At 39.0% G+C, this 11,034-nt stretch overlaps 2 protein-coding genes across 9 annotated transcripts; both read left to right on the top strand.

The window, feature by feature from the left end:
- Window positions 1-1,840, top strand: LOC128252848 (26S proteasome non-ATPase regulatory subunit 9). The gene is made up of 3 exons (XM_052980971.1): window positions 1-246; window positions 1,131-1,457; window positions 1,523-1,840. The coding sequence occupies exons 1-3, from the start codon at window positions 145-147 to the stop codon at window positions 1,754-1,756; spliced, it is 663 nt and encodes a 220-aa protein (XP_052836931.1). The 5' UTR covers window positions 1-144; the 3' UTR covers window positions 1,757-1,840.
- A 1,122-nt stretch (window positions 1,841-2,962) lies between these two features.
- LOC128252847 (two pore potassium channel protein sup-9) lies at window positions 2,963-11,032 on the top strand. 8 transcript variants are annotated; one of them, XM_052980965.1, is made up of 10 exons: window positions 2,963-3,283; window positions 4,819-5,655; window positions 6,661-6,816; window positions 6,881-7,007; window positions 7,728-7,918; window positions 7,989-8,176; window positions 8,757-8,789; window positions 9,037-9,197; window positions 9,944-9,976; window positions 10,218-11,032. In XM_052980965.1, the coding sequence occupies exons 2-10, from the start codon at window positions 5,529-5,531 to the stop codon at window positions 10,459-10,461; spliced, it is 1,260 nt and encodes a 419-aa protein (XP_052836925.1). In that variant the 5' UTR covers window positions 2,963-3,283; window positions 4,819-5,528; the 3' UTR covers window positions 10,462-11,032. The 8 variants fall into 8 exon arrangements, with proteins under 8 accessions (XP_052836925.1, XP_052836923.1, XP_052836924.1 ...); XM_052980963.1 differs by having other exon boundaries at window positions 2,963-3,409; XM_052980964.1 differs by having other exon boundaries at window positions 2,963-3,447.
- Window positions 11,033-11,034: the final 2 nt, after the last annotated feature.

The raw sequence follows: 11,034 nt of genomic DNA, 5'->3' as shown, positions 1-11,034 counted from the left end.
TGCAGTACGGCCACATTGACTAAAAGCAACCAGTGCTGCAAAGCACACTGAATTGTTGTTGTTTTTGGCGAGACGAGGCAAAAGAAGTAAAAATAACAAAATATATTTTCGAAAATCACTAGAATATCAAACGACGGGAAAGTCATGGACACAGGGATCACCACCAAGGAGCGGCTGGAGCGCTTGATGGCCGCGAAGAAGCAACTGGAGGCACAGATCACCAAAAACGGACAGATCCTGGCCGCCGTAAGTAAAGTAGCAAATTCATCACCATACCGTTTCTTTAAGGTAGGGTATATTCACTTTCACAAGCAGTTGGATACGTGGCGGGCACTTTCGTCAGTTACCCTCGTTTTTCAACACCATTGTGCAGTTTTTTTAAGGGGTCAAAGGATCGAATAATATTTTTAGCTACAAGCTATATACAATGGTATATGTAAAAGGAAATGATCAAACGCATATAAGCTATACAAATATTTTTGTACCCTTTGCAATAAAAAGGGAAAATCTACTTAAGCAAGCATTTGGCTACGCTGCCCACGACACTTCCGACTTGTCAATACCCTTGGTCCTGTATTAGTAATTAGTATCACCACTTCTAATAGAAACAATTAAGGATCGCTGGGAATATAAAATGTACATTATTTAACAATAGCTTAGTTTGTTTTTAATAATACTATGATGGCAAACAAAATTCAATCCCAATTATGATTACTAAAATGTTTTTTAAGAACACTCTTTCTATAAATATCGAATCGAATCGAATCAGAAATGGCAGTTTTTAAAATAATTTCCTGAAATTTCATTAGTTCTGACAATTTTATAAAATTAAAAGGTTGTAATACAATAATTTGAATATTATTTGCACTAGGAGCAAGGAAATTTTGAAAAATATTTGGTGTAAGTGTATAATATGGCATGGAATTCAAATCTGTTTCTGGACTTAAAACTTATCAGATGATAAAAGTCTTAAGTGCATCCTATATATAGATATTCCTAATTATAGATCACACTAAATAATACTCCAGATAATTATACTTTAAAAACATGCGGTCTAGAAGAGTATTTCCTTAAGCTGCCCAAAAATATGTATAATATAGATGTATCAAACATATGGAATTCCCTTCCAGAACGATAATGTGGGCATGAGCGGTCCGCTGGTGGACTTGGAGGGCTTTCCGCGCAACGACATCGACATTTACCAGGTGCGCCAGGCCCGCCAAACGATCATCTGCCTGCAAAACGACCACAAGGAGCTGATGAACCAGATCCAGAGCCTGCTCAACCAATATCACAGTGAGATTGCCACCACAGATCCCGAGCTGGTGAACCGCGCATCCGCCTTGGATTTGGACAGCGACCGATCACCAGGAGGAGCTAATATAGCTGATCTTGCACCTGTTCGCGCCATCGTGGTGGTCAACCTAGTCAGTCCCGATTCCCCCGCCGAGAAAGCTGTAAGTGGCAACATAAAAATAACCAAATAAAGCCATTATTAACCCTATATTAATGGCCATTTCAGGGACTTTGTGTGGGCGATGCCATCCTCCGTTTCGGTTCCGTCAACAGCAACAACTTCAAGGGAGATCTTGGCCAAATTGGCGAGGTGGTGCGCAACATGCAAAACCAGAACGTCCAACTCAAAGTGAAGCGAGGCGAACAGCAGCTGGATCTGATCCTGGTGCCCAAGACTTGGAGTGGACGCGGCCTCCTTGGCTGCAACATCGTCCTGCCGCCGGAGTCCATGGAACACTGAATTAGTTACCTTTTAAGCTTTGACGGAAGTGCCAGTGTACATTTGCTCTGCATTTAATTATCAGTTCATGGCCAAGCCACCTAACATGTTTGCTCTAAATTGTGGAAATTGATTTTTGGTTTGGTAGCCTGAATAAGACGGGTTTTTAGGCCAATTTAGCCGAAGTCATCTTGGTGATTGGCAGCCAGGTCACTGTGCCAAGGAGCAGGAAAGGAGTCACCCAAGGTAGGTGAGACTTTGAGACTCGTTAAGTATACTCATTTTTATTCAGGGTAAGATAAAGAATGGCTGAGGATTCAGTAAGCTATATAACCTTTCGAATGAATACGTTAAAATTGACTTGCTGTAAAAAAATATTATTTAATAGTTTTTAAGACTGTTTAAACAGTTATCAAAAATGATAAAAAGTTTGATATTTTTAAAAGAACCCTTTTTTTGCTCAAATATCAAACTGAGAATTTTATCGTTTGTTTTTGTTTAATAAAAGAACATGTATGAATAGTATGTATAGTTGTATAGCAACTTAAAAAAATAAAATTATACTGTATATTTAACTAAGAATCTTTGTTGCTAGTGGTAATTATTTTGTTTAAAATTGGAGTTCAACAACCGGGAAAGAGAGTTAAAACTTAAAGGCTGTTGAGTGGTACAGTTAAGAGCAAAAAACTAAGAGAATATATACGGAGGACATAGGCTTTCCGGTTTTTACGAGTCCTGTTTCCAACAATTTTTTTAAGCGCTTTTTCAAGCAGATAGCTAAGTTTACTACCAATTATCTAGCACTGCATTTAGTCTCTATTCAACAGTTTCAAAACTTTGTTATCCTGAAGTGAAGCTATATTTAGAAAAATGTTAAAAGAACTCGAATTTTAGAACCAATTTAATGTTAAAGTCAGCTTTATTAAGAAAATTTGTTTGTGAGCATTAATAAATTCTTTACTTAAGAAAGTTAAAAAAGAAAAAGAGAATTATACAAATATTTTCTTGTACTTGCTAAGTACCGGTTTTAATAATATACATGTTATGTAGTAATAAATATAATCAAACGTGTCGATGCTTTGCCGATAAAATAACGATTAGGCATCAGTCTGGACTCAAACCATAAACTCCTGCAGGATTCGAAAAAGCGGTTTGCTGAAATGTAACAGCTGGAGAGAGACTTAACAGTGGGAGAGATTTTCGCGGGCAGAGAGAAAATGTCAGGATGAGCTTTCGCCTGAAAATCTATTTAAGCAACATGCAACGTTAAAGCTGTAAAATTTTTTTCGCCCGCCCCGCAGCATCCGTTTGCAATTAGAACAAAAAAGGTTACATTTAAAATTATTAAAAAACGTGTCGATTGGCTTCTGGTGAAAAACGACTCAGGGTTTTCACCTAGAATATCCTTCACAACCCTGCCAGCAGTCGAGTGTTTTGTGCGCCGGAGCAAAGCTTCCTTGAATTCCGTCGCTTCGAGTCGCGTAGAGAGCATTACGGATGCGAATCCGAGTGGCGACAAAAGTGGGCATCAAACGGAGCCAAATTACGGTAGTGAAAAAATTGTGGGGTGCCGCTAAATTTTGTGCAATTATAGTTGACGAATCAAAGGATCTGTAGTGCGGCGACTGAAAATTACGACCCATCCAGTTTCGTCCTGTGCAGCGGAAATGATGTGTATGTGTGCGGGCTTTACATAATGGAACAATTCAAATGTGAGGCATCTTCCTCTCCATCGTCCTTTTTTTTTCGCGAAGGATACGGGAGTGGGGGCTGGGGAGGATTCTCTTGATAGTGTCACTGTCATTGCCAGTGCATGGGAATTGTGGAGGAATCTGGAGAGGATGGGCAAGGGACAAGGGAAAGCTGCGCGAAATAGCACAACAAACAAGAAGCACGGGCAAGGAAACTAACAAAAAAGTTAACTAAGGGCGGGCATCCTTCTCGTGCGAGTGTGTGTGTGTGAGAGGGGAGCGGAAAACCATCCCCCACAATCCGTACCGAAGGACCAACAAATTAAAAAAAAAGCCTGTGTCTGCTCCGCATTTTGTGTGTGTGTGCGTGTGTGCGTACACTTCAACGCGCTTTGAACCTCTCTCACAGACACACACAGAGATATAGACACTCACACACTTGAATAATTCAGGACACTGCATTGTTCATCAATAAATTGCCATTAGATGGCCAAAAACACTCAAGGGGAGCTTTCATTTTTCGGCGTCTCATTATCCCGCGTGATAACTGAATTATTCAACAATTACAGCTGAGATTTTGCAGCTTCACACGTTGCCAAAATGCCAGTTTCGCCAGTGTGTCCACAAATCCTTACGCTCATTGGCGAAGGACACATGCAAATGAATTTTTTATTTGCATGTTTGTGTGGTGTGCGAGTGTGTGAGTAAGGTGAGATGAAGAGTACACACAGCGGCGGCGAGGATTATAGCACAAAAATGCAATTAGCCACAGAGAAATGTGTGTAAAATCACTTTTATTGGTTTTCTACCGTCAATTTTGAATCCTTAAGTCCGGATATATATTTAGTAAGGATATTTAGAACTAGAAAAGCTTTAACACTTCCTTCAAGCTACTTCTTAAAACTGGTGTACCTTGAAATGCTTTTTGGTACCTAATTATAAACATAAACATTTTAGTTTTGATCCTTAGTTTTTTATCACAGCTATCATATGTTTGGTTTTATTATTATTATTAGTATTATTCAAATTTATGATTTCTTTTAGTTTGCAACTTAAAATTCTGATTTTCTGTAACCTAAACATTTCAATTCCACATTCAAGATTTTTTTAATATCAAAATAAACCGATCTCAAATTGTTATTTCACACAAATAAATTTACTTGTAGTCATAAAATTAATAATTAAAAATCCCTTTTTAATTTGAGAGTTTTTTTTTTGAAGTGTTTGAAAAATGTTTATATTTTTAATGAGTGCTATTAATTAAGCCACAATTGTTCGCATAATTCCATGGGAGAGTGGAGCGTTGTGGGGCTTGGTATTGATGATGACAGATTAGTTGCAAGCGTTATTTTTAGCCCAGCCATAAAACCTAATTCAAGCCATTCCATGCAGGAAGGACACGGCGGCAGAAATTACAGCGCGATGGCGCCCGTCACCCGCAGCAGCAGTGGCACTGGCACTGGCACAATAATAGTCCTTGAGAGCAGCGCCGCCCGATGAAGGATTGCAGCATGGCCCGCACAGGCACATGCACATTCGCATTCGAGTTAACGTTCACAGGCACTGGCAGCATAAATAACGCAAGGACATGGACGGCGCAACGAACGCGACGAGGACAAAGGCCCACGGCCTGTGACAGAAATAAACGCCACCATCTACTCGCCCTCGCCAAAAGCTAACCGACTAAAACGCAAGCCCAATCAAAGCAAACCAAACCCAAACACAAACACAAACGCCCGCCCCACTTACACACACACACACACGCACACACACCCCGAGTGATATTATTTTTAATGCAATCAAAGTGCTAAGTGAGTTTGCCAAAAAGCAGAGAGAGAGACTACAAAAACTAAAGCAAACCGAGAGTGAGAGTCGCCGTCATCGCCAGGTCTTAACCCAATTTGGGAACTTTGTCCTTTGAGAGCGATTCGCAGACCCCAGAAAGGACGAGCAGGACGAAGCCGAGAAACCCATATGGACGACGGCAGGTGCAGCCCGGTTAGCCAGGTGAGCAGCCAGGAAAAGCCCTGCAAACTGTACCGCAAAAGGAGGCGACGCCAGTGAACCAACGATCCACCACCCAATACTCGCCTAAATGAAGAATGAAGAAACAAAATGTGCGCACGATATCCTTGATCGTGTGTACATTTACCTACTTGCTTGTCGGCGCCGCCGTCTTTGACGCCCTCGAATCGGAAACGGAAAAGCGTCGTTGGGAGGCGCTGCAAGGTGAGTGCAAAACGCCACAACATCCTTGTAGGTACACTAGAAAAAATTAAATCCAATTAGCTCAAATAGCTTGCATCAAAAAAATGTATAGCAATTTAACCCTTTCTATGGACGTGAAACATAAAGTTTAAATTCAAATTTTTGCCAAAACATATAAAAAACGTGACATATGCTTATTTGCTTTATTTACAATATCGAAAACTTTTTTAAAAAAGAGAAAAAGGGGACAAATTTGATTATTATATCTTATGAAAAAACAGCATTAATTAAATAATAGGTTAAACATCTGGGCATGCATGAAAAATTTCTATAAAATTAAAATCACCTTAAATACACTGTGCCGTCTTTTGGCTTTGTATACCGGTTTGTAGCCTTTTTTAAGTTATTATTTTAGTTGTTTCCAAATACTTAAGATTTCTTCTGTTTTAAAATAAGACGAGTTTAAAATTCTATATTGTGGAGAGAGTTCAAAATAATAAAAACATGGCAAACAGGGAATATGTAAAAAGTATTATATATAAGCAATCGAAATCAATAAAAAAAGTTTATCTTGGATTCAGGCATATTTTAAATTATTTTTTGTTACCCTTGACGAAGAATGGAATTTCTTTCTCAATAATGTGACTTGGGATTTCAAAGAATATTGTTTTTTTCGTTCATGTTTTTTTTTTAAATAGTAGATTAGTAAATCCACCAACTACACTAGAAATTAAAAATCTATAGGTTATAACCGATGGAAAATTAGCATAATTAAAATTTTAATGAAAATAAGTATATTAAAAACGTCGTTAAAAATTTTTATAATCTTTTATTGCGCTTAGAGGCTGTGAAGTAAATATTTTAACTTTACTAAGAAAAAAACGTTTATGAGTTTTGCTTTTTTTTCAACATTTTTTTTTTTGAGTGCATTATTGCATTTAAGAAAATGACGACCATTACTTGTCGTCGAGAACCGTGTGTGAGCTACGTCATAAGCAGTGTGGGCTTTTATGCTACTAATTGCAGATGCCGAGGACATGATAATACGCAAATACAACATCTCGCAGGAGGACTTTAAAGTCATGGAGACTGTGGTGCTCAAATCGGAATCGCACAAGGCCGGCCAGCAGTGGAAATTCACCGGTGCATTTTATTATGCAACCACGGTGCTAACCACAATAGGTGGGTTATCTAACCCATAGTAAACTGTGTTGCTTAAACCACTCATGATGACCCACCATTTTAGGCTACGGACATTCAACGCCCAGCACGGTGGGTGGGAAGCTCTTCACAATGTGCTACGCCATCGTGGGGATTCCCCTGGGCCTCGTTATGTTCCAGAGCATCGGAGAAAGAGTGAATAGACTGAGCAGGTGGGTTTGGAAGTCCTTATAAATATATATAACTTATGTAACCACTTTCCTTTATCTATGCAAAGGTAGGTTAAGGTTTAAAACTATAAGCTAAATACAAACTAAGAGCATTACCAAACACACTCAGAAAACTACATTCCTTGAATTAAGGAAACATGGCCTAATTTTACGAAAACTGACCTTAATTTTGGGAAACTTGAGCCTTTCATACAAAATTTAGGAAAACAATACCTTAGGCCATTATGGCCCATAACTTAGTTTTAGGTTTCCCAAATGTTGTATGAAAAGCACAAATTTAAGGCAATTATTCCTTAAATTAGGCAATGTTTTCCTTAATTCAAGGAATCTAGTTTTCTGTGTGTATGGCCTTCCGCTCGTCTAGAATACCAGTATTGATTTATTTTAGGAAAAAGATAACAAATTTTAATTTTCTATATTATTTTTTTGATTTTTAAATAGTTTATATCTATATATTTTTATACTACAAAAATTTCTTTTTGGTCTTATGAACCAAAACGCATTCATAGAATATTTTCAAATCCATTGTGCTGATTTTTTTTTAAATTTTAAAACAAATATGAATTGTTTGTATATATATTGCTTTTAAAGTAGCTATAGATTTTACAAAATTTGCAAATTAATATAAAGCGATTTAAATAAATTCAAGTAACTTATACTAAATAATCCTTAATACTGTTTCCAATGATTTATATGCCACAGCTATGTTATCAAAGCGGTCCGCTCCTCGCTGCGCTGCAAAAGGACCGTCGCCTCGGAAGTGGACCTTATATGTGTTGTGACCACACTCAGTTCGCTGACGATAGCCGGCGGTGCTGCGGCCTTTTCGAAATTTGAGGGCTGGAGCTACTTCGATTCAGTATATTACTGTTTTATTACTTTAACCACAATAGGTAAGGGCTGATCAGCCATTATCCGATATTGGGACAGATATTAATAGCTTTGTTATTCCCAATTTAACAGGCTTTGGCGACATGGTAGCCCTGCAGCGGGACAATGCACTGAACCGGAAGCCCGAATACGTGATGTTCGCACTGATATTTATACTATTCGGTCTGGCCATCGTGGCCGCCTCGCTGAATTTGTTAGTACTTAGGTTTGTTACAATGAATACCGAGGATGAGCGACGCGACGAGGCCCAGGCCATGCAGGTGAGATCAGAGCCCGGAGATCCTGTCGGAGATCCGGGAGTAATTGGAGCAACTCATGCCATTTATTACCGTAGACTTGAGGACTGTTTTTTGGATCTTATTAACTATCGTACATTCATTCGGCCTGTTCGAGGCGCTTCCCCTATTTCGTAGTCAACCGCTTTTCTCTACCGTTTTTACCATGTACTAACGCTTCACAGTACCTTTGATACCATAATATGTACAATTTTTCGCTTATATTCCACTCGAACAACTTCCATCTGTCTCATACTCTCGTACCTTTTGACCAAACTTGTTAAATTAACTATAGTTTTTATATTCCATATTTGCCTGCCACTTTGCTGCACACTTGGCTAACTCTTGATCTTGCACCTTCGGTTTCCTTTTCAATTTTTACTATTATACCAATGTTTTGAACCAATTAATTTATACAATCTATTCAATGCAGGCCCAAATGCGAGAGCTACCCAATAAAAATCGAATAAATGTTTTCTTTTTTCGCATATTTTCGGTTGCTTTTGACTTAACGATAACGAATCGATAACGAAACGAATCAATCAAATGCAAAACGCGCGCTTAGTTTATGTCCAAGTCCAGTTTATGGACCAACGAGGTGATTGCGGTTTTTCACATTTCAATACTAATTTGACCAACTCCCACCACAAAACAACTTCACCACCTGACTTTCTGTACCACACTGAACCAAGCAGCACCACCAACCCACTCTCACCAGAACCACACCAATACCGTTCCTCAGTCTTCAACGCTATACTCCACCGCCACCCACTCGGCATTCGAACACCCCCCAACAAGTCCGTTGATATGATCTACATCTAACACCCATTGTACACCCCTTGCAGGCGCTGCAAGTGGCTGTGAAGCTGGAGGGCGATGTGATAACATCCAATGGATCCATTCTCAGCGGCTACGAGGGACACGATGGCCAATCTCTGAACGGAAGCACCAACTCGTCCATGTGCTCGTGCCACTGCATGTGTCTCAATGGAAACCGACACAAAAAGTACGTAATCGCACGATTAAAAAGAGGCTCAGGGGATAGGCCAATTGGCTTTTCACTATTTTCCGGCTCTCTTGTCTAGAGAGTGGCTAATGTGCATTCAGATAGGATACGCCGGTGTCTGAGGGCTTTCGAAAGCTCTGTGTCCTTTCACTGTCGGGATTGACCTTTAATATTTCGTTTTCTTTGTCCAGACAGTGGGCAAAATATCACCTCACACTTAAGAGTCGCAAGTGTTTGGCTTTGCCAACTTTTAAATTAGTTGTGTAAGCAAGACCATAATTGTGTGTTGGGGCTTGAAAAGGTCATAAATAATTTGTAGGTAATTAAATTTAATTAAAGACTTTATAAAACAGAGGGTATTTTTACGACTTTTTTTAAGATTTTGAATCAAGTTCTTCAAAAATCAACTAACTTAATTTTATAGCTGAAAATAACAAACTCAATAACTTAAGACATATTTCTATTTTGTGTTATATTTTTAGCTTAAAGATTTTTTTGTTTTGAATAAATAAATTTATTTTTTTTTAACATTAATGGTTAAAAGCTTAAGCAAGGAGAATTTTAATAACTATATCATTTTAACAGTAGCCTACACTTCGTCCGAGTAATTTAAAATTCCGAACATAATTAAACAGTCCTTTTGACTAGTGAAAATTGCCTTAGTCCTGTGCCTCTTTAATTAGATATTGTATTATGTGTATACTCATTTTTGTTTTCATTTTGCTTTATGTGTTGCACCTCTGCAGAAGTAAAAGCTTGGGAAAGAACAACGATGCAGAGTAAGCTTTCCATTTCATCCGATTTGATTGGTAGCCTGATTTTAATAATTTATATAACTTGATAAGACAGTTTACCATCGATCCATGATCCTTCTGTATTAAATCGAACAAAATTGGACAAATACTAAAGACATGTTTTAGTGAAATCAGGCTATAACACACCCATCATGCATGCCTAGTGTACCGATCCTTAAAACTGACTGACTGCTAACCGCATATATATCGATGTCTTAACCCACAGAAATCAATACAAATTGAGGCGATCGCCCACTCACATCCGACACCTGCTGCCGGAGGTGGTGCCCATGCAGGATTTGAACTACGACTACGACACCCAGAGCCTGCACACTTTGGCCGATCGCGGTACCATGGATAGCAGCTATATGGGCGTGGACATGGTGGACATGGCGGATACGGCGAGCATCGAGCTGCGGCCGCACACATTGCTGAAGCGCAATGTCTCACTGCTCTCCATTCGCATCTAGGAACTGTGGGGGGGGGGGCGAGGCTATATTAAATATTGGTGGAGGCTTAGCGGGTTGCAGGCACAACGAAGTGGCAGAACCGCCCTCGCCAAAAACGACTTACAAATCGAAAGTGATAACAAGGCTCTAAATAGTACTTAAATACTTATATAGATTCGCTAACTGACACGTAGGACACGATTGAGTTGGGCGTTTGGATAATGTGCCATTTATGTAGGCTCCCCGATATGCTATGAGTGTGCATTTACAATGTGAACTAGGGCATAGATCTATACAACACGTAGTGGGCATGGTAGCGACTAATCCTATATGTTTACATATGTACACCACTTACAACTAGGGCACTATACAATTGAATGTCAACCACTGCCATTTCCGAGCGATAGAACTTAGAAGCGATGCGCAAGATTATGGAACGGCAACACTCACTTGTAGTCTTTCTATTTTAACACTAACATCCAGTCTTCAGTAGCCCTAAATATTCAGAATCCGATAAACTCGAGCCAAAATCAACCATAGTATTACTACGTTTATACGCCAGATATTTTTAAAATTATTTATTTAAATTAAATT

The sequence above is a fragment of the Drosophila gunungcola genome, chromosome 3R (genome assembly GCF_025200985.1).
Source record: "Drosophila gunungcola strain Sukarami chromosome 3R, Dgunungcola_SK_2, whole genome shotgun sequence".
In the NCBI taxonomy this organism is placed as follows: domain Eukaryota; kingdom Metazoa; phylum Arthropoda; class Insecta; order Diptera; family Drosophilidae; genus Drosophila; species Drosophila gunungcola.
The sequence above is the reverse complement of the archived record's forward strand: the minus strand, read 5'-3'. Positions and strand labels throughout refer to the sequence as shown.

Bases quoted from the DNA above. Each gene is read 5' to 3' on its own strand.
- LOC128252848 (XM_052980971.1), top strand. From the start codon at position 145: ATGGACACAGGGATCACCACCAAGGAGCGGCTGGAGCGCTTGATGGCC. The intron at 247-1,130 runs GTAAGTAAAGTA...ATTCCCTTCCAG, and splicing joins ACGGACAGATCCTGGCCGCC to AACGATAATGTGGGCATGAG. The intron at 1,458-1,522 runs GTAAGTGGCAAC...TGGCCATTTCAG, and splicing joins ATTCCCCCGCCGAGAAAGCT to GGACTTTGTGTGGGCGATGC.
- LOC128252847 (XM_052980965.1), top strand. From the start codon at position 5,529: ATGAAGAAACAAAATGTGCGCACGATATCCTTGATCGTGTGTACATTT. The intron at 5,656-6,660 runs GTGAGTGCAAAA...TACTAATTGCAG, and splicing joins TCGTTGGGAGGCGCTGCAAG to ATGCCGAGGACATGATAATA. The intron at 8,177-8,756 runs GTGAGATCAGAG...ACGCGCGCTTAG, and splicing joins ACGAGGCCCAGGCCATGCAG to TTTATGTCCAAGTCCAGTTT.